Source organism: Jatropha curcas, chromosome 9, assembly GCF_041381405.1.
Source record: "Jatropha curcas cultivar XTBG-Jc1 chromosome 9, XTBG_Jcur_1.0, whole genome shotgun sequence".
Classification (NCBI taxonomy): Eukaryota; Viridiplantae; Streptophyta; class Magnoliopsida; order Malpighiales; family Euphorbiaceae; genus Jatropha; species Jatropha curcas.
The window spans coordinates 7,384,547-7,408,871 of record NC_143159.1 but is presented as its reverse complement, the minus strand read 5'-3'; the positions used below and the strand labels follow the sequence as shown (position 1 = coordinate 7,408,871).

At 27.9% G+C, this 24,325-nt stretch overlaps 2 protein-coding genes across 2 annotated transcripts; both read right to left on the bottom strand.

Annotated features, from left to right (window-relative positions):
• Nucleotides 1-674: 674 nt before the first annotated feature.
• On the bottom strand, nucleotides 675-3,998 carry LOC105639051 (gibberellin 20 oxidase 2). Its single transcript, XM_012222986.4, has 3 exons — nucleotides 3,416-3,998; nucleotides 2,003-2,324; nucleotides 675-1,278 (listed from the first exon to the last, which is right to left on the bottom strand). The coding sequence occupies exons 1-3, from the start codon at nucleotides 3,970-3,972 to the stop codon at nucleotides 976-978; spliced, it is 1,182 nt and encodes a 393-aa protein (XP_012078376.1). The 5' UTR covers nucleotides 3,973-3,998; the 3' UTR covers nucleotides 675-975.
• Nucleotides 3,999-8,557: 4,559 nt separating this feature from the next.
• On the bottom strand, nucleotides 8,558-9,736 carry LOC105639015 (uncharacterized). Its single transcript, XM_012222951.4, has one exon. It carries the CDS (start codon nucleotides 9,614-9,616, stop codon nucleotides 8,726-8,728), a length of 891 nt encoding a protein of 296 aa, XP_012078341.1. The 5' UTR covers nucleotides 9,617-9,736; the 3' UTR covers nucleotides 8,558-8,725.
• Between the last annotated feature and the right edge of the window lie 14,589 nt (nucleotides 9,737-24,325).

The window sequence follows — 24,325 nt, the reverse complement described above, 5'->3', positions numbered from 1 at the left end:
ATATTTGAACTAGAAATTTCCTATTTTCACATGAAATGAAAAGAATAATATTATATAATAGCTAATTAGCCTTTAAAAAAAGGTCAATTGATGATTTAATTGGACCTAATAAAATAACACAAAGGCCGAAAACATACACATATGTGGGATGTTTTTGCAGCAATGAGATGATTCAGATCCCCACCGTTCCTTTCATTTTGTTGTGATCCCAACCAGAAAGGTGGTTGTTTGTCTTTACTTATAGTCCATCTGATTTGAGAAAAGAAAACATAGAACTGTAAATGATTGGCTTTGATGTGGGCCCTCTTTTAGTCTCTTTCACTCATATTTTCACTTGTCCGCAATTTTAAATCCAAGGACACCCCTCGTGCCCTTTTCTTCATCATTGCACCTAACCACAAATTATGTTCAATTTCTTACAGCTTCCATGCAATATATAAATTTTGAAATATTTATTATCTTCTTCTAATTTGCCAAAATTACTACTTTATTTTTTATATTTTTCTTTCTTTATACACTATTGTCCTTTTACAAAGAAAGAAAGAAATAGATATTCCTATTGCCATAAAAAGGGGATGTAGAAACAAAATCAAGTCAAAAAGAGTAATGAATTTTTCAACAAAATTTACTCATGTAACTGTAATTAAGTCTTGAGCCGGATTAGACAGTCCATATTAATAAAGTTTGAATACCGGTGATAAACAACCAATTCTATGATTACAGGAATCAGAATCTCATTTGACAAACCAAAGCTCCCAGTTAATATCAACAAACAAATATTGACCAATCTCATAATTAAAGAGGATTCAATCTATAATCCCATAATTTCATAAAACTAACTCTAGAAATATGGAGCTAAATCTAAAAACTAAAATAATTTAAAAACAAATAAAAATTAGGTCAAAACCACAGTTGAATGAAACCCAACAGGCATATGATATAGCTAAGCAAGAGTAATTCTTAGTAAAGAAGCTGCTAGTGATCCGCTGCTGATGAAGATGATGAAGGTGAAGAGTTGGAAGAGAGAAGCCAATTGGTGAAGTGTGAGAGGGTGGAATCATCTGCTCTATAGTAATTTTGAGTAAAATGAAGAAAATCAGACCAGGTGAAATCAGGGTACTTCCTAGTTTGCCCTTGTGATCTGTTCAAAAGATCTTTATGGGGTCTTACTACCTTGTCTTCTTTTGGACAAAGAAAGAATGCCAGCGATTTCCTCTCCTCGTACTTGTTTACCACTGCCCTGTGAACACAACTCTTGTATATCCCATTTGATAATGCCTATACATCCCAATATGTATATATACATTAGAAAGTATTATTCACCGAAACTAAACTTTGAAGAGAACACTAAACAACGTGAGATAAGAATATAAACACACCATTTATCAAAACTATGGCAATTTCGACAAAGCATATTAAACTTTTTCTCGTATCTTTAATTCTAATAAAAAAGTTTTGTTGCTGATGAAAAAACATATTAATCCATGTTAAAAGTGGTCATGCAAATTACTTGAAAAGTGAGAAAATTAGCCCACAATATGAAAAATTATTGCTTAATTAGTTAGAATAATTCTCAAGTCCTATATATTGAATCTACTTTTATTAATTAGAAATATTAAGAAGTAAAATTAGGATTTATTTTTTCCTATATCTTGAGATTTTATTTTCACGTCTAATTCTGAGTTATTATTATCACCATTATGGTGATTTTATCTAGCGTCTTTTGGATAGTTATGCAGGAAGAAGTGCAGATCTCATTTTTAATAAAAAGAAGAAATTTGAAGGTAATCAAATAGGACATGTAGAAAGACTATAGAGTCGAACATTGACTATGAATAGCCACCAAGTGGAGCAAGCAATTGCCTATGGCACAAATATATTATACTCTATCAACTAAATTAGATAATTTAAATCAAAATTGTGTTTTTATATTCTTTGTATAGATTGTCACAAATGTTGATAACTAGGGCAGCAACTTAAGTTTTTTGTTTTTAAGACGTACCATGAAAGTGTCACCAATGTTGATAACTAGGGCATCATGACGAGGTCGAACAGTCTGCCACATATTATTTGCAAAAACTTGTAAACCTTGAACATGATCTTGATGAAGTATGGTTAGAGACGTTGGATCACAATGCCGTCCAGTGCCAAGAGCAAGACCTGGCTCTTCACAAGGTGGGTAAAAATTACACCTCATTATACAACAGCCATCTTCGAAGAATTTCCTATAATGAAGTCTATCAATTCCCATGCTAATTGCCAACAGTTCCATTATTGAAAGAGACAAGTCCTTCATTTCTTCACAGTATCTTTGATACACCACTCTACCAAAAAAACAAGAAAACAAAAGAAAAACTTTCAAATATGACATGTTGCACAAAATTAGTTGCTATGTTGCTGCCAGGTTAAAACATGGGTCCAAAGCACGCATAGACCTAAAATAATATTAATATATATGTTTGTAAATGAGTGAATGTTGTTATAAGCTTTTTAATTATTTTATTATTATTATTATTATTATAATTTTTGGATAATAAGAGGTCCAATGGACCAGAATAACGTTGTGAGTTACACAGCAGGAGTCAGGGATAACTTTGCTTTTTGAATAACATTCACTAAATTAGGGATAACTTTTATAGTAGAGATGACTCTAACTCGAGATCTTTCACTCTCAATATGGGAAGATAAACCAGACCATACTTGATTAATAATTATTTTATTATTAATGAATGTGAGATTTATTTTCCAATAGCATGAGTTTATTAAAACTCTGACATTCCATTCCCTTTAATAAATTTTCATGGGTCAAAGAATTTCTTGAATGGAAACGGTTGTTAGGGTTTTTTCCCTAATTAACGAGTTCTTATGCAGTGAAACTATTATTCCATTTTATATGGTGTGGCAAACTAATACTAGATGAACAATTGTAGGATCTACTTAAAAAATAACTATTAGATAATTAATATAAATACAATTTTTGAAATTGAAAAAAAAAATCACTGTCAAAAATTTAAAAAAAAATTACAAAATTTATGGGACCCACCTATGCACATTTGTTTATCCATTATTGATTTTTGATTCCATGTAGGACATCCTACATAGAATCGTGGTTGTATGATTAACTTCATGCACTATATGAGCTAGGGTTTTACTTCTTGATTAATCTCTGGCGTCACAAGGAAAATATTTTTCTCCTTACTTTATTTGTTGAAAACTAGCATTATCTGCTAACTTATAATGCAAGATTGCGAGAGTTTGATTAAACCTAGTATCTGATTTCTCTTTAATGATTTTCAAAAATAACAAAACTAAGTAGGATAACAATTAATTAGAAAATTTCTGAAAGGGAAGCGAGTTCCTAGGGTTTTATTCCATGATTAACCTAATGCAGTATGAGGCAGATATTTTTTCTTACCCTGCCTGATGGAAATCGTTTCCTACGTTGGATTTGAAGAAATCCAACACAACGGGGTAGGAACAGTTTAATGGGTAGCCAAAAGATAACGTCTCTTTCCAAGGCAATTTGGATAAGTATCGATGAGTATGGCCGCCAGAATAGCCCCACAAACTGCCTGGAGCCCTGCGAGCCCTTATTTTTTGGCAGGTTGGAAGCTTAAAAAAATTATTGATATGATGATGAGCCAAATTGATAAGATTAAGATCAACTCCATGATTGATAACTTGAAAGCAACCATGGTTTGAGCAAGCAGCTTTGATCATTTTTGCAGCTTCCTTTATTGCCTCCTCATCGCCTCTAAAGAATCCTTCAAGATCCACTGCTGGCTCCATAAGCTCTTTTTGAGCTCTAAATGACTCTTCTTTTGGCCAAACAAATTGTATGGGTACATTGCTAGTATTATTATTCCTGGCTTGGTTGTGAATAAAAGGCCAATCAAATATACTACTACTTGTTTTTTGGTTTTCTAAATTTAGTGGCGAAGATAAGATAAGTGTAGAGGCATTTGAATCCATTGGATAGATTTGAGTTATAATAATTGTAGACATGTGATTCATTTATAGACCTATCTTTTTTTTTTTTTTTTTGAGTGTTGCCGGTGATTAAGGCAATCATCTTTTTTAATAGTTACCAAGTATATCCTCTCCTCTCGCATTTAACATTTGGATAAAAGACTAAATTATTTTTTAACCGACTTTATTAAATTCTTATTTTTTAATATATCGATTCCACGATTCTGTATTGTATTTAATTATGAAACTTAATACACATCAATCATTAGACCAAGCTCTCTTGGATAGTAATAATTTTTTTAATGCCGTTGATTTTTTTTTCCTTTTGTTCTAAAAAGTATTTACCTACATCCAGTATTAACTAATAGTGAATTTTAAAAAAAATTGTCACATCTTTTTTTTTTTGTTAATTTATCTTTTTTTTTTTCCTTAGTGAAAAGACAATTGCCTTCATTTACGGTAAATAAAATTTTTTCATTGACTTTATGTATAAGCTCATGCTCATGCATGCAGCTAGATGCAGATGAGTCAAAATTTCCGCTCTTCTTTCCGGCCTAGCACAATTTAAAAAATCAAAATTACTATTTGGATTAAATGTATTAACGGATAAGATTTGTCTATACATAGTATGTGGGCTCACCATACATTATAAATTTTGGAGCATTGGATGACCAGATCAAGTTACATGAAAATATAAACAACTTATATATATCCAACAAATTTAATAATAATAATATACGTTCGCATTAAACGATTTTTCTTTTTTTCAAGCATAAAAATGTGTTTCGTTTTTGAGTCCCATTAACAAATAACTAGTCAACCATTAGTTATGTATTAGTTTACGTATTTTATTCTTAATAACATTTTATTTATTTATTTATTTATTTATTTTGTCAACCGTGCTTGCTGGCTACAATTGAGAATCAAAATAGCAAACTCAATTCTGAATTCTTTACAACTAAACTCCAATTGACAAACGTGCAAACTATTAGTTTTGAGATTTGCTTGTTTTCTTGGTCTATTAATTACTGGTATCAGAAATTTACTGGATTACGCATTCCGAAGAATTAATATTGTTTTAGCTGATGATCATAATCCTAAATATATGAAGATTTTGTAAATGAACAATCAAAAGTTTGTACTATATAAAAGATAGTCCACATCGAATTGTCGAGAAGGTTGTGATTAAAGTTGAAAAAATGGTAATTGGTGAGATATCAAATCTTGGTGTCTAATTCAAAACAGGCCCCTCCTGCCTCAAATGCCTAAGGAGAAGAGAAAACAAATAGAGCTAGAGAAGAATGAAGTGTTTCTGGCCGACATGAATAGCCAAAGCCATTTATTTTGGTATTATTTGGGTACCAAATAGACAAAAACCATATCACGTGAATTAATATGTTTTCTCATTATCACAAAACGACATCATTTTCTTGGAGGATTGGAGAGTCCTTATTGTGACATTCTAACCCTACATGTCTCTTCTATAAGCCAAGTAGCCAATGCACTCCCTTAATCATACGTATTCTCTCGCTACAATATCATTTATTAGGTCGCGGCAAAGACACATGCTATGCTACTTTCTTGTGCCCATTAATTATTTTTCTTTTGGCGAGAGGATCTTCTTGAAGCAAACCTCTCGAATTCAATAATGCTCTTTTATTGGAATGATACATACAAATATATTGATTTAATTTTTTTTAAAAGAACAAATGACAAAAAACAAAAATCTTTAATTTAGAAACTTTTTATAATTTTCATCAATATTTGAAATTTTATTAATAGATAATTTCTTATTTATTTTTAATCAAAATTGTGTCCGAATTTAATTCATATGACCATCGGGACTAATTTAATTCTTTTATTTTTTCGGTTTTTTGTATATTCAGTGTGGTTTTAATTTGAAAGTTTATATACTTTCAGTTTTAATTCTTGGTTTGGTTATACAAACTAACGGAACTAATCAAATCAATTGAACCGAAGAGTTTGATTCAGTTATTTGGATAGTAACAGCTTCGGTTTGAAAAAACAAAGGAAAATTCGATTCCGAAACCAAACCACCATGCTCACCCCTAAATATGACCGTTAAAACTGACAATATGTACCTCATATCTTTTACAAGATCAAGATATATGTACCTCAATATTTAATTTGAACTACAAAATAATTTATTTGTATCTTTTATATTTAGATTGCTTTTCTAAAACATTCTACTTATGGGTATGCATAGATAAGATTCTGCCATTATGCATTAATTGCATTAATGGAGGAACAGATCACGCTAGAAGCTCCTTTGATTGCTATATTTCTACAAATAAAAATTTAAATTCTCCAATTAAATAAAATCAAATATCATATATTTATTTATTAATAAACTCTTAGAAAGAAGATATTAAACCTTAAAAAAACGAGAAGAAAAATTCTAAATAGCAAACAAAGCAATAATAATAAAAATATATAAAAAAATAGATATTATGGAATATATATATATATATATATATATATATATATATATATATATGTGTGTGTGTGTGTGTGTGAATTTATTTAAAGCGAATAAAAAAATAGAAGTTATAATAATAAAAGCGTGAAAGATATGGACAAGTGCTGATTAAGGATAACAATCTCAAATCAAAACTAGAAAATAATTGAGTTTTTTTTTTTTTTTTTATTGAATCGAGAAGTTTTCAATTAGTATGATGTGTTAGGTTCACACTATCAATTTTAATAATTATATTAGCTGAATTTATATGGCAGATGTATAAACTATTTTATACATTTTAATAATTATTTTATTTGTGCCTTGCTTTATGGGAGTTAATGAATTTAGTAGATAAGAGGAAGGACATAAATTCAATCGATTATCTCTAGCCTACTAACCTAAACTTGGAGTAGCCATTTTCTATTAGCCATTAACATTTAGCATTGAACATATTTGTAGCACACCAACGTATGACTTGTATTTTTTTTATCCTTTGAAGATTCTGTCGTAGAATCTTTTCTTAAATTCAATCGAGGATTTCCGTTTCACTTTTAAAGATAAATTTTAAAATTTTAAAATTTTTAATTATCTATATGGTAATTAATAAAAAAAAAAAGATTACATAAAAGAAACGTTCTATCCTCTCTAAATAAACCCTCAATTTTTCCTATATCCATATAAATATAGTTTTTTTCTTTTTTATCTCATCTTAAACAAAATATTTTAAATTATAATCAAAATAAAATTAAAATATTTAAAAAATTAAGTATAAAAATTTTCAAATGTCTCGTTATCATATATATATATATATATATATATATATATATATATTAAAAATTATATTTAAAAATGATAAAATTGAAAATTTCAAATTCTTAATTATCTCTATGTATTTATTTAAAAATAATTTATATAAATTATATCCAATCAACTAATAAAATATAATTTTCTAATTGAATATAACTAAGTTTATTTTAAAATATTCTAAATTTCATTAGAAGCAATATCAAAACCTCATTATTCTATATTCCCACATATATATTATAGATATATACTAAAATGCAATGTTGGTTTAATATTCGAGTAACAATGCCACAAGGTTGGGCGACTCCTCACATATAAAAGAGAAATTTGCCAGGCTTTGGGGCTCTCTCACATTTTCTTTTCATTTGTTTATTTTTGGACCAATTTTCTAGCATTTTGTCCCCCGACTGTTTATCTTTTTTATAGTAACTTTTTTTCTTCCTTATATTTTGATTTCAATCCTGTTGGATCCCAAATTAAAAAAAGGAAGAGAATCAGAAGATGAAAGATTGGAAAAAAAAAAGCCCATAAGAGCAAATCTAGTAGGCCCATTATCAAGACCAAGACTGATTTAAACCCGACTAAATCGAGATTGAAACCTTTATTTAAATTTCAATAAATTGAATACCATAAATGAGCTATTTGGTTGAAACTTTTTGTAGGCAGCTGCTCTTTAAAATTCACACGGTTTTTCTTTTTTTGTTTTACGCAATCCATATTCCATTCTTCAGGAGATCATAAAATTTAGATATCGAACATCTATCAAGCTTTTAGTGTTTGAATAGAATAGTAATTAATTGCAAAATGGATTTTGGTTTACTTGAAGCAAATCCAGCCTAAATGTTTTATGGTCTCTCAAATCAAAACAAGGACACAGGTTGTCAATTATTTGTTTCATATTTCTTTATTTGCAGTTGTAAGTTTAGCTATTTTAAATTTTATTCCCTATTGTTATTTGTCCTTTTTAATAGTTGTACTCGCTTGAATATAAGTATGACGGTGCATTTTATTATTTTTTTGATTCGTCAGAAGGGATCAATGAACTGAAAGAATATTGTGAGCTACATAATAAGAATGATTCTCTCATTTACTCATCAAATCGGTGAAAACAATAATGATACAAATGGGCCGCATTTGCTTCTTAATTCTTACCTCAGTAGTACTTTGAAGAAAAATTATCAAGAAAGCTAATTCATTAAGCACAAAACACAAATATATACATTTCAAAAAAAAAAAAAAAAATTAGTATCCACTATGAAACAACAAAGCAACCAAACATGAAATAAATTCCAATCAATCAATGCATGTGATCACTACAGAAATGTGATCCAGTTGATAATTTTTAACCTATTCATGAATTTTCTAATAAATGAATAAACATCGGAATAAACAAAAAAGAAGAAGAAAAATCTGAATTTTGCACAACTCGCCATGTTAAAAATGCATGCACACAATTAATTAGTTAACTTATTTTTACAGGAATATAAAGCAATCCAAAGAAATAAGAGGATTATCAATATCTTCCTCCATAGGAACTGACTCACTATCATGCTGAGCTAAAGCTTGTTGAACTGCAACTTCATTGATTTTCGAACTTATTCGATGAATGCAAGTCTGTCTATTATTCTTCAAACAAGAACGAGGATTACGGTGATTCTCCTTTCTTGAAGATAAAGAAGAAACAGAATAATCATTTACCTTACAATTACTAACCATGGGTTTCGAACCATTTTCTTTTATCGAAAACCCTCTTCCATTAAACCGCCTGCTAGCAGATGGCGACTTCAAAGGTAAAGAATGCAAAGAATTAATTCTTTCTGCTTCTCTGCGAAAGCTCTTTTGTCGATTCAGTGGAGTTGGTGAGTCTGAACGAATTCTCTTCTGCGGTGTAGATTTATTTAATTTTTGTGGGATTGAATAATTTTTCACCGGAGACTCCAATTTTCTCGAATGTACATTAGGAGGAGTGAGGAATTGAGAACATTCCTTAATCGAATTAATACGAATAACGTGTGGGTTTTCCTTGATGCACGACCATAAAAACTCGTTGGAAAATGATCGATCTTTCAAGGTTGAGATCGATGATGAGGATCCACTAGAGGTTGATGAAGATGAGCTAATAGTACTGGTACTAATACCGTTACTAGAATTATTAGTACAAGTAAAAGAAGAAATAGAAGAAGTAGAAGAAGTAGTAGGTGAAGGAGGAGATATAATTGGGGTAATTTTATTGGATGTAGGAATACTAATTGGAGTTTTAGGGTTTTTGGGAGGTTGTGAGATTATGACAAGCTTGTCTTGAACAAGATTGATGTCTTGTATGGAATTTTTCTTGGGTTTGCATTTGCTAATGCAACAGCCCATTTTTAGGAACTTGAATTATCAGGTATAGAAAGGAAAGTGAAGATAGGGACCATATAAGCTTAAGGAGCATAGACATGGCCATTTTTCTTTTATATAGCCTCGGTTTTTGAATATGAAAAGAGGAAGTGAAACAAAAGTAAAAGGGTGGCTTTTGCTTTTATGCTTCTTTTTCAGGTTTTTGAATTTAGTTGCCGGGTATTGAGTCCGTTGGCTAACGGTTAAAACTTAAAACGGCAATTTTGAACTTTTTATACATTGGTGGTTGGTTGCTTTTTTACATTTTAACTTTTATTATATTTTTAGTGCATGTTTGAACACGTAATTCTAATATAATTAACCAACAAATATTCTCATCGTGCAGTTAGCCACTAGCAATTTGTGGGGTATTTCTTGCAATATTATAAGAGAAACATAAATCCTACTATCTTAGGCTGCAATAATGGTCCATTTTGAATAAAACATACGTTTGCCTATTACCATTCTCCTGTTAGGAAAGACTAAAGAGAATTTGCACGTCTCAATCAAATTTTATTTCTTCCTATTGTGTAAGGCTGCAATTGCATACAATAAAATAATAAAATATCAATCAGCTGTGATTTAGTTGATCTTTTCCCATTAATATAAAAAATGAGAGTCCTTAGGTTGAAATCCTCTCAACTGCAAAAATTTTAATTGATTTGATGAGATAAAGAGAGAGTTACTCATATTGTTGTATACCATAACGTTATTTTGACCATTGAACCACTTTATAAATTAAAAAAAAAAAAAATAGACGACATAATAATAATAGTAATAGTAATAATTAGTGCCTTAATTTAGTGATGTTGAAATTATTTAGATTTAGATGCCAAGTTTAAAATCTTTTTATTTTCTTTTTTTTATTCAAGTGTGAATTTTTATATTGCTGATATTCGAATTTGGCACAAGATTAAATTTTATAATTTGAGCAACCACAAATCACTATCTTGATAGCCAAAAAAAAAAAAAAAAAGACTAAGGGTGTGTTTACTTACAGGAAACAGTTTTTTATTTTTTATTTTCTGTTTTTTAATAAAACAGTTTTCTTAGAAAATGAAAACTAGAAAACAGAAAATGAAAAATATGTTGACTTGATAATAATAAAAAATTATATTTTAATTTAACTTCACAAACATTAATCATAATTTTCATAATTAAAAAAAATAAAATATTATAAAATAAATTTAAAAATTTTGTGTGTAAAAGTTTTTGCATTTTTACTATTGATTTTTTATAATAATAATATCATTTTTTATCATTTTGTAAAATTTTTTAAAAATAAAGGATATAATATATTTGTAATAATAAAATTAATTATTTATAAAAGCATAATATAAAATTTTATTTTACTTAAATATTTTTATTTTTTTAAATGAAAATATTTTATAGAAAAAATTATTTATAGATATTATAATTTTAATTATGAAAATATCATTTTAAAAAAAATGAAAAAAAGTTATAAAATATGTCTTTTATTATAAAAGAAAACTTTGGAAAGCAACTTAAGTTGTTTTCTAAATTTTAGTTAAATTTTAAAAAATTGGAAAACTGATTAATTTAAATACAAAATTCTGATTTTCAATTTTTTTAAAAATTTTTCTAAAAAAATATTCCAGTTTTCTATAAATGCGCACACCCTAAAGTACTCATTTATACAGATAGAGTATGCAAATGTAGCTCGTCTCTATAGCCAAACCGACCAAAAATTCTGATTCAGCATGATGTGGAAAAGAGAAAAGAGAAAAGAGAAAAAAAAGCTATATATGGCTGAAATCTCACACATAGCCGTAGGTTTGAATTTTTTGCAGAGATTTAACATGTTTAACGGCTAACTCCTCTAATTTTCAATAATTAATTTAGTTATGTTTGATTTCACAAAATCAAATTCTTAAAATTGAAATAAACATTTCTTAATATACCAAACATTAAAAATCAGAAATTCAATTATATTTTAAAATTTTTTATGGACTTCATTTATATACTAAACTAGAGGTAAATATTTGATTTTTGAAATTAATAATTGTTAATTAAAATTATAAAATTAAAGACTGAAAAATAGATTACACATCTTCCATAAAAGAAAAAGTTACTATATTTTCTTAGCTGGCAAGAGGAGATAGATAACCTAAGGACGAAGGCCCCTTGAGATGGCTGATACACCTTGGGATTTATTATTATTAATAATACATACTAACTCTGGACTATTGCACATTCAGCACAGCAGGGATCTAAAAATCCAATGGGCTATTATCCACTCTTACTGAGGCTGCTATTGGGCCTTTTGATCCAATTATAATTGGGCCTTCTTGGATTGACAGAAGATGATCATTTTATTGTGATTTCTGGATACAATTCTATTGCACTTGTTGCCAACCACCAATAGGCAAGGTGGATTAGGATAGGAACTAATTAACCTTCTAGTAAAAGATATGGAGTAATGAAATTTGAGGGTTAATTACTCTAGCTAGGTAGTAAACTTAAATCAACTAATTTACATTATGTGACTAATTAAAATGAAATTAGGGTGGTCATTAGAATTGGAAAAGTGAAATTCAGCAGTCATTTATTTATAATTTAATTGGTTGGAGTAATTTTAGAAAATGACCATTAATGAATTCTAGATAAATAAATAAAAATTTTATTGAAGATGTTAAGCATAAAAAAATTCCAAGCATTACTCTTATTTATGAGTCGTTCAATGTTTGAGGAAAAAGTCTTGGCGCGGGCTCACCTTATCCTCTCAATCAGATTTAATCTAAACTTTTGTTAATTTATCATGAAATTGTCAATTTTGTCTTCTGGTTCCAATTTGTCTTTGCATAAAAGTGCCCTAGCTTTAAGAAATCCACTGGCCAGAGCATGGTCCTTACAGGTGAGGAAACAGTGATTTTAATTTTTTTTTTTTTTTTTTATGTTAAAAGTGGCTTATTTGAGTAACAGCTTTTCATGGTCTTTACAGAATTCGTATCTGATTTTTTTTTTCCAGGACTGCCCCCGCTCTTCTAGCACAAAAGCATCTTTTTCAGCCACCTAACACTAAACCCTGACTCGGCCACTTATGGAGAAATTTTCCTGGTCCCATTAACCTCCCAAGAGAACTTTCTTTGCGTTCCAGAAAAGCCCCACGAAAGCATAGAAATATTTTTTGCTTCTTTAGTTTTTACTCTGTTGGAGACAAAGAAGAGAAAAAAAATGGGGATATTTGGGTTCCTCCAAGATCTACGTCAAGCCAGAGGAAAAAAAATGAAGAAAAGAAACAGTTGATGAACTTTCTTTTGCTTTTGAAGAAATATTTTAGTATTTTTGCAAGTAATATAGCCAAAATATAGAACAACGCGGCTATACATGAATCAGTTCATGTTACCGCCACATATATGAATCAGAATCTCACTAAGCTAATAATCATGTAGCATACACAAATATGCGGTGTAACTAATCAAGAAGCGGCGGAGTTGGAGGAGAAAGTAGGGAACAAATCAGCCAAAATCTTCATCATCACATTTCCTCTCCTGGGTGGTCCTATTGGCCTCACTGCCTGACCGACTCCACCACGGCGGCCGTCTACATTCCCAGTGCCAGCGTTTCCCTGACTATTCATGCTCTTTTCTTTTGCTACTGCTTGTTCATTCGGTTCAAAAAAATCAGCCCAAATCTTCCTCATCACATTTCCTCTCCTCGGCGGTGCTATTGGCCCTTTCCTGAAAGCTGGAGAACGGAACGCCTGACCCGCTCCACCTTGGCGAGTGTCTCGACCGCCACTGTCCGCGTTTCCCTGACTAGTCATCCTCTTTCTTGTTGCTTTCACTGTCAAAACAGAGGAAAAATTTTAAAAAGGAGAGGTCATGTTAGTTCTTTAACTCATGTAAGGATTTAAAGGCGAGGACCACAAACAACAGTTTGGGCGTTTTGGTATGGGCCCCAAGGAAGGGAAGAATTAGAGGTTTTTACGTCGACGAGGAATCCATGCTTAGTGTTATGCTAACATTCACTTGCAAGGCAAATATGGAAACCATACTATTATCCTATTGGATATCAATATGTTGTGATTACAGATACTAAAATAGACGGTGTTGATTTTAAAACCTAACAAGTAAGAACTAATACTCAAGGCTGTACCCGGCTAAATATGGTTCTTGCTTTTATTTTTTATTATATTATCTAAAAAAATTATTTATTTATTTATTTAAATTAATGCATTCTGATATTTTTTTTAACGTTGCTCATTTTAATTAATTATATTTATAAATAAAATTATCAATATAAGTATTTAATCAATCATTTTGTTGATAGTTGGACATTATTTCAAAATGTAATTAAAAAAAACTGAAATTTGAATTTATATAAATTATTTATTTCTTAAAATTTATTATTAACATCATTAATGATATTAATTTCAGCTCTATGAATGTTTAAATAAATTATAAAGTAATAAAAAAATTAAATGAAAAAAATCAATTATAAAGTAATATTTTGTTTTTGTTTCTTTTCTTCTCAAAAAAAAAAAAAAAAAAAAAAATTCCTTTCACACCCAACCAAGAGAGGATGAATTAGAATGGGAACTAAATTAACCTTGTAACAAAACATATGGAGCAATGAAATTTGATTGTTAAATCAACCAATTGAAAATTATGTGGCTAAAATGATATTAATTACGTATATCTATTTGATATTTTCAATTTCATTTCTTTTAAAGGTGAGGAAACAGTAATTTTAATTTTTTTATTTTTTGAGAATTACAGTGATTTTAAATTTGAATATTCTCGTCCATATGAGTTTTCAATAATGCTGTAATAATTAATATAAATTAGCATAATATTTTTCAACAATAGTTCAATGCATTTTTTGAGTTAATGAAAACATATATGCAAAATTGGAAGTATATTCCTCAAAGCTATTAATGATAATGATAAAAAAAAAAAAGGAGAAAAAAAAATAATGAAAGGCTACGATTCTTTCTTCGTGTTATGAAATATAGATAGAGTTGTGATAGATGGCTCTATTTAGGCCGAACAATTTCACTGTAACAAATCTTAATGTCCTCAAAATATTTAATGCCACGGATTTTGTCTGTAATAATTAGGAGTTTGGATATATACTTCAACCTGCTACATTGAACCAAATATATTTTTAGATATAAATATAAATGTTAAGTATATCAAAATAGAAGTATGAATAATATGAAAGATTAAGCGAGCACCACAAAAAAAAGTGAGAAAAGACAGTGAATATTATTTATCCCCAAAAGTTATAACCCTTGAAATAAGGAAATAATTTCAAAAATTGTCCCTTTTTTTTAATAATAAGACAAAAAGCGAACGATTTAAGTTTACTATGATGTTTTACTCGTATTAAAATTAGGCTTAGGGGACAATTTTAATTTAAGGATGAATTTTAATAATTTATTTTCGGTTGCAAAGAATAACATTTTACAATAAATATAGTCTAACTAAATACGATTAGTTTAAGTCGCACTTTAAACCATTACAAAAAGAAAAAAAAAAAAAAAAAAAACTCCCATAACACCAAAACAACCGAAAGAGTTAAATAAAAAACATCCTAGTGTTGCAGCACCAAAACGTGTGAAAAAAAAAAAAAAAAAGTAAACACAAGTGGTAAGGGCAAAAGAAGAAAACATCAGTGCAGTAGCACCAAAACAAAAAAGAAGAAACCAAAAAACAAGTTGCAGGAGAAAAAAAGAAGTAACATTGACCAAAGCTTTGTTACCAAAAGGATACCCTTTACTGCTTTTCTTCAACACTCAGTACATAGCAAGCTCTTTGAATCACATCACATATAGGTAATCTACTTTGGTTTCTTTAAATGTACTTGGTGAATACTGTAATTAATAATTATTATTTCGTTTATTAAATTTGCTTTGAATTTAAGAACCGCGGATATTATACTGAAATAATAAAATACAATAAATTCTTAATAAGAATACTTCCAAACACACCACATAATTAAAAACAAATAACTATAGAATACATAATTCAGTAACAGTATTGATTTCTATCGAGAGATGGAAACAGTGAGTACTTAAATTTGTTGTAGTCATTAGCAGAATGTTGACTCCATTGTGCTCGATCCTCAATACCACATTTCACGAGAAAAGGAAAAGGGAATGAAAAGTATATACGAAAAGCATACATAGATATCATGTCAATGACTATGTGGAGCAATTAATCAAGTAGCTTCATTCGAATCAAAGGTGAAAAGTTTAACTTGACACAAATCAGCTACAATCTGTTTCATCACACTTCCTCTTTTAGGTGGTGCCATTGGCCTTCTCCCTTCCCCTTTCCTTTCCCTTTCTCTCACAGCCGGAGAACGCACTGCCTGAACGGCTCCACCTTGGAGACCGTCTCGAACACCACTGTCAGCGTTGCCCTGACTACTCATCCTCTTCTGTTTTACTAGGTAGCTAGTAGTAGTTCAGTGCCAAAATTTAGGATAAAATGGGAGGAGACAAGTAGTCAAGTAAGGATTTAAAGACATGTACTGTACAAGAGCATGCGCAGCCGACGATGATGTAATGCAGGAAAGAAAAGTGATGTCACTCTTTGCGTCACTCAATTTTGTCTCTTGCAAGGATTTTTACGTGGCTAAATATGGTTCTTTGTTTTATCTAGGATTTTTTATGTATCAAACTTGCCCACTGTTTTTTTGAAGCCTCCTGTTTTATGGGAAACCACTCTTGTGTCCTAGCCTAGTTTGTAGTGTCTTCCCAGTCGCAAATTTTCTTTTCTCCACTTGTTTGGGAATGAAAAAATATGGAAAAAAGGCAAATAAATGATGGTATCCACGTATCATTTTATCTTCAATTTCAAAGGAATGTTGGAGAAAATTAATTAAAATTATAATTTTACCCCAATTATTGTATTTTTATTAAAAAAAAAAGTTTACACTCATAATTTTAATATTCATAAAATCATTTTCCGTCCTTATTTTGCTCTCAACTTTTTTTTTATATATATTTTCCTTCATTATTTTCTTTAATCCCTAACCCAAACACAGTCTTACCTTTCCAAATCGAATACATCCTATTCCTACAGTCACTTTTTTACATCCAGACGTTACTTGCCAATTATAATGTTGGTTGATTTGGTAATAATTTTCTTCAGACTTCAAATATGAAGTTTCCAAGAAAAGACAGGTCTTGTTTATAAATGAGACAAGCTTTGTCGTTTACTTCAATCAAATTACGATCCGAGCCACTAGTTGTCCTACTTTGTAACTGAAATATCCCATTTTTTACTAAATACATATGCACATTAATTACAGACTTTCTGCATTCATAGATATTTATTTTTATTAGTCATTTTTGAGTTCAAACTCACAATAATGATAATACAGATACTACTAACTCGAAACTCATTATTTTAATCTTCTTTTGTTTATACTACAATAGAGCAAGGATATACAAACCATTGGCATTAATTCCATTATTTGATATTAAAAAGTAATTAAGTCTCTCGTTTGTTTCCGAAAAATAACTTATTTGTAAAAAATATTTTCCAAATGACTTATTTTTCGTTATTTGGTTACAATATTGAAAATTAGTTAAAAATATTAAAATTTTAACTCATAACAAATACAATAATAGTATTACAGAATTGATAATGTTACATATCATAGCTAGTTTGACTACAATTTAACTTGGTCAATTAACAGCGAGAAGATATTTAAAAAAAAAAAAAAATCAAAGTGTTAAAGAAATCATAAATTAGGGACCTCATTATTAGTTTTTGAAAATAAAATTTTTTCATATATTAATTTAACTATAATCCCTTATATTTTTTTCCACACACAGACTATTTGTGTAATAACAAGTGCTTACATTTGAATTTCAATTCAGTTGCTTAAAAATTTATATATAAAAAAAAAAATCTAAGTATAAGAAAATATTTAGAATTATTTTTGGAATGACCCAAAGCTTACTCAGGTTCAAACTTATTTAAGCTGTTGGGTCCAATGTAAGCCCAATATTTGAACTTTAATTGGGTTTCATCACTGCAGGCCCGCCTCGAGCCCTAGTTCACAGTCTCACAGTCCTCATACGTAATTTTACCCATTTACAGCGTTGATGAGTCGTGAATGCACGCTCCTGGATAGCGGGTGTGGAACTTGAAGATGCGGATAGAGCGTTGTAAATTCAATTTGTCCAGAAGTCTTTGTCGAGTTGTTGTAGGTCGGTAGTTCTGCAGTGTAGAAAGATACCGTTGAAGTTGTTGCTGCTGATGTGTACGTTTGATAGGGCATCAAAGTGAGTAAAAACCAAAAAACAATTTTTTTTTGTTTTTTAATAAAAAAATAACATTATTTTATATATTTTCCTCATATTCATTATATATATATATATATATATATATATATATATATATATATATATATATATATATATATATATATATATATATATATATATATATATATATATATATATATATAATGGAATGTTCAGGATTAGATAATTTTCATTCATGTCTCAAAATATCATAACATAAAAAATAGAGTTTCAGTTGCATTTAGGGATAGAAGTGACCCAGATTTTTATGGGTGTTAAATTCATAAAAGTTCATTTAAAATAAATTTGGGTTAATTAAATGGATTGAAAACGAGTATATATTAAATCTATGCATATGCCATTGTTTTAGTTCAATTTAGAGTTTTTTTAAGAACAAAATTATTCAATATTGTAGTTTCCTTTATTTTTGAAAAATAATTTGATTTTCTGATTTTTGGGTTTTTAGGAAAATCAGTTAACAGAAAATTCTTTTGCATAGTTTTTTTATCTATGACAATTAGGGTAAAAATTATAATTTTCTTTTGTGAAATATTTTTATTTAATTATTTTTCTATTAAATTTTATTTTAATTTTTTTAATTGACTTGAATACTTGTTCTACTTTTGTTGAATATTAGGTAAACATTTTTTTTACAAATTTATTAATTTATTTTACAAATAAAAAATATCTTTAGTTATTGATAATTAAATTAATATTGTTCTCTAAAATTTTTCGTATTATAAATATTTTATAATATTACATTATATATATAACAAATTAAATTACGAGTATATGCAAATAATATACTTTTTATTTATGAATTTCATTATAATAAAATATTATATTTTACACATTAAAATATAGATTGCATTTGTAATACAATTTTTATTTGATGAAATTAGATTCTTAATATAATTCTTATTTATAAATTTTCATTGTAATTAAATATTATGAGAATATATTGGATTTATAATATAACCTTTTATTTTACGAATAAAATTGGAGTAATTTGAACGAGTAGTAACGTGTAACGTTAAATACTAGTATTAGGGTTCAAAATGGGTAATTGAGATTAGAAATGATGTATGAAAGATGTCAATTGGATTCCAAGAATGAGTTTCAACTTTTTGTTGTAGTGCATCAATTTTCTCACCTTTAATCCTGCATTATGTATTTTGATCTTTGGAAGATGCAAAAGAATTACGCAAAGGAGGAAAAATTTTAAATATTCCAATATTCCTCATAGCATAAGCATGTCGTAGCAGTAGAAGCTTTCCTTTCCTTTTCTTTTCCTTTTCTGATCAAAATTCATGATAAGACCATTAATAAATACTGCCACCCCCAGGAAAATACTCCACTTATGAACCAAATCAATAAAAATAATAATTTTTTATATATTAGTCCTTTTTTTATTCCCTGGTGTATAGTTAGACTTACCATCCTTTCAATAAAACTTCATATTTTGATTGATTTAATCTATGGCTGGAGCCATGATTTCAGTCTACCCTAATCTATCCGATTGCTCTATATATAAGATTGCAAGACAATCAAAGTTTGTACGGTAATTATGTAAGAAGAAATTTATTGGATTACATTAGCTGGAATTTTGGTTGCTTAAACAGCTGGTGGCCGGTGCTTTCAATCTTTTTAGTTTATATATTCATTTTTCTTTCTTATTTCTTTTGTAAGTGGTGCAGTTGGTATTTGGAGATAATTACTTCAATTTAACTGTCAATATCTAAAATTTGTTTTTACTGTTTTGTACATATCATTTAATTAGATTAAGTATTAAGATTAGATACTTTATAAACATTTTAAATTACTTCGTACTGTTTAATCTGATTCTACTTAGTCTTATTTCATTTCTTTCTATTTATGTAAATAAATTTTATAAGATTTAACTAGATGTGTATTTTTCAAGCAATTGAGACAAAAATGTATCCTTTAAAAAAAGAAAAAAGAAAGACACAAATGAAAGAGTAGACCGATCACCGTGGCATGTAATGAGATTTTAATGGACTTGTACTTTTGGCTAAGTGCTAATTGCAGAAAGCAAATTTGGAGAAGTGGCCGACCAGACAATCTAGTACTGTCCAATGCCCTAATTGTTTTCATCTCACTAATTGTTTTGGATTTTTCCCTTCAAGACAACTAAGACGATCTTGTTTCTGTATGGCGTGTCATTGCAAGGAAACGATTTTTTGTCTTCTCTTTAGTGAATTCTGTCCCCCGGAGTGGACTTCAACTCTCATTTGCTTTATTTTCTTAACTTGGAGAAACATATTATTACCGGAATTTGTTCTGATTAGGTTTAAACAAATAACATAAGATAAATAATTAAAGATTGGAATGCAAAGCCAAAGAAGTGTAGAAAACATAATATTAGAGAGGAAGTTAATACATTTTAATAATTAAAAACTATCTAAATTAACGAAACTAGAAAGAACATATAAAGGAAGACACATATATACACTATTGCCATACATTTAAAGGCAATATAGATATCATCTAAGGGTTTGGAAATATGGGCTTGCTTTTCTTGCAGTCTAGAAAGCAGCTACAAGCTGTCTGCTGCTTGTTTGCTGTAGTGGAATGGACCAAACAATCGAACACCATCCTCTTTACTAACTTCTTCTTTGGTGGAAAAACACTTCCATCTTTTGTTGGGAAAAATGCTTCTTTTAGGGCCTTGTTGTTGGAGTTGGACCCCTCTTCTTGTTGCTTCTTCTTATCCATCTCTTTCTCTCTCTCTCTGCTTTCACTTGCTAAGCTTGTGTGAGGTTCTCATGTTTCAATTGCTGTGTAAATATAACGCGGGAGGAAAACTTGGAGGTTAAGCGTCTGCACTATACTAAATTAATTAATATTGTAAAGAAACAGAGATGACGTATACATGATGACGTATACATGATTACGTATACATGATTACTATTTTTCTATAGTAAAAAAAATAGTCATTTACTAATTTACTATATTAATTAATTCATATAGAAATATTTGAAAAATTATACTTATGATTATAAAATACAAAAACACATATTGATACATGAATTATCATATTTTGATTTATGTTAAATCAATTTTCAAATTGAAATTTCAAGGTAACTTTAATTTTTTAAATTTAATGAAATAGTATTTATTAAAATTGTTCCTTATGAGTTAATTACTATTTTAATATTTTATGATTTAAACATCTCTTATAATTTCATAACTACATATACCTTTGCTTCACATAATTAGTATGTATGCTAAATATTTATTCTTATGATTCAATTAGTACATTAATATTTTATGAAATAAACCATGTGTTATAGTTATGTATGTCATGCATATATTTATTCTATAGAATTGAAAAATATCGCTATATTGATAAACTACTTCTTAAAATTCATATATACTACTATTGATCCATATATTTCGATTATATAGTTATTCAATCTTTCATATGTATGCACAGTATAATTATTCAATTTTACAGTACGCACAATATATATAATTATATGATACGCTTTTTTTTATAAATATTAAACTACAAATTAAATCGTTAAGAGTAACTATATCTATATATATATATATATATATATATATATATATAACAGTAATATGTGCTGCATCTATGAAGTAAAGATATGCATAACTATTAGATATAATATAAAATAGTGAAGATTAATCTCATAAAGCGCAATTCTATTAATTTATATTTTTTTTAAATCTAAAATTCAATATATATTATAACATCCTAAAATTTTAATTTCTAAAAATTCTTATTTAATTGAAATGATATATATATATATATATATATATATATATATATATATATATATATATATATATATATATAATTTTGATCATATACACTTAATATTCTAGCATTTTGTAATTAAAATATAATGTTTCATTATGAATTGATTAAAATAATAAAATAATAAATATTTATATTTTTTTAGAATGTAGATAAATTATTTTCAAAGTTGAGCACACTGTATTGAAGAATAAATAATAAATTAATAAAGTTGAGCACACTGTAATGAAATTAAAAAATTAATAAGAATAATCAAATTAAATATAATAATTAATATAATATAATATAATATAATATTATAATTTAAATAAGTGCATAACAGTAATTCTATTAAACACTAATATACTTAATTGAATTAGTTAGTATTTTTTTCATGTTTAGAGTTTAATTAGTTAGAAAGTTTCTGTGATCATAATTAGATTAAATAAAAAATACTTTTTTCGGTTAAAAAATATTCTATATTTTCATGGATTATAATAAATATATTATAATATTATATGAATTGAAGAGAAATTATTAATTTGTCAAAAGAAAATAATAAATAAATCATATATGAATAATATAGTTGAAATTAAGATATTTATGAACGTAATACTTCGTTAATTTAATTAAATGAAAATCCATAACATAAATAATCTTAAAGGTTTTTTTAATTAGATTCGTACTTCCATTTTATTTCTAGTTTCATAGCTAATACATATATTTTTTTATAAGTATAAATGAATATATAAATTCTTTAATATACAAATTATATAATTCTTTAAAGTATAAATCATGATATTATCTAAAGTATATTTAATTTTTAATATTACATCTTTTTCTTTTGTAATCTTCTTGTTTATAAGCCAATGGAAACACTAATTGAGCATTTAGCCAGCAATCAATTCTTTAATAAATGGTCATTAGAATTAAAAGTGATATACATTGGAACTAATTAAATGCAATAAATGTTGCTCAAGGATCAACAAAGAACTTAAATCTGAAATTTAATTATAAAAATTCTTCTCACGTGATAAAGGATAATTACGTCTTTACTTTATAGCATTTAATTAATTGAAAACTAAAAAAATATATATATATATACCCCCTCCGTTCTTTTTATATAGGAACAACTAACTTTCCATAAAGATTAAGAAAGTAGTTTAATCAACTTTTTTTGTCATTTGCTTTCCTAATTTACTTCTAATATCTCATTTATTCCTTCTCTAATATCAATGTATCCCTTAAATTATATTTCAATCTTTAATTATGCTTTAAATGCTTTGTTGGAATGAAGAGTATAAAGATGGTTGCAAAAATTAAAGTTTATGCTCTGACTTGTGGAGAAAATTTTGGTTTTTAGTCCTTTATTTAGTAAAGTTGTGTGGAAATTTTTAATTTGTGCTCATTTAACCTTCAAGATGTTTTTAGCTATTGTAAACGTAGTTTAAATATCGCACAATTTTTTCAAATATTCGAGCGAAATCAGTAAGGATTCTTTTTATTATGGTCAATCTAAAAAGTTTCTGGTCATTTTCTTTTCAAACTCCATTTTAGTCGACAATCAAATCACCTATATGAGCACATTTTCTTTTTAATGAAAATTGATGTAAAAAAACAATTCTCTAAAACTTCTTCACATTAAATGTTCATCTATATATTTGCCTGCCACTATCTTGAGAATTTCACATCCTAAAAGCTTAAAAAAAGACTAAAATAATGGTAAGATAGACTTTTCAAATTAGCATGGTTCCCAAAGTTATTAAATTAGACAAAATTTTCTATGTAAAAAGAACACCCAAAATAGAAAATTTTCCTATATATATATAAAAAGAATGGAGGGAATAGTAAAATTCAAAAGAAAAAGGTTTTTAGCACATGGTGATCAAGGATCATGGGATTTAAAATGACATTTTAATTCAAATTTAATATGTCAAATGTCACTTTCAATCCTCACTTAAAATTGGTAGATTTGACATAGAGAGGAAGAGATTTAAAATTTGAATTTTAAATATTTCTTTTTCATCATTTAATAACTCTAAACAAAGTATTGAATGAATGAGATTATCAATGCACATACTAGACATTTATTTTGTTTTTACCTCATCAATTAGCAAATTATATTCTTCCAAGTGTCTTAATGATTTATGAGACATAAATAATCACATGTCACTTAATTTTCCTTTAACTTGATTTTTTTTAGGCCATACTTTGTTACATTTGGAATCATATGAAATTAAAACATTCAAATTACAATTAAATAAGTCATATTTGTTATACTTGAAAATTAGTTCTACATATAAATTTCACTACGCTAATAAGTGCATTAAATAATAATTAAGTTGTGAAATGCATAGAAAAATTGTGAATGTTTTCTAGAGTTTTGTGTGTAAGGATTGAACCAATGCATTAAATAATAATTAAGTTGTGAAATGCATAGAAAAATTGTGAATGTTTTCTAGAGTTTTGAGTGTAAGGATTGAACCAATGACCTAAAAATATAATTTCTACCTTCGCAAGTACTCTTTACCGTTAGGCCAATCTCATTTAAGTTTACTTTATATTTTATTAATTAATTTAACAATTAAGTTAAATTAAGATATTTAAATTGAAATTTAATGAAATA

Coding starts and splice junctions, on each gene's coding strand:
- LOC105639015 (XM_012222951.4), bottom strand. CDS start 9,616: ATGGGCTGTTGCATTAGCAAATGCAAACCCAAGAAAAATTCCATACAA.
- LOC105639051 (XM_012222986.4), bottom strand. CDS start 3,972: ATGGATTCAAATGCCTCTACACTTATCTTATCTTCGCCACTAAATTTA. Junction 2,325..3,415: donor AACGATTTCCATCAGGCAGG/GTAAGAAAAAAT, acceptor TTTTTTTGGTAG/AGTGGTGTATCAAAGATACT. Junction 1,279..2,002: donor ACATTGGTGACACTTTCATG/GTACGTCTTAAA, acceptor TGGGATGTATAG/GCATTATCAAATGGGATATA.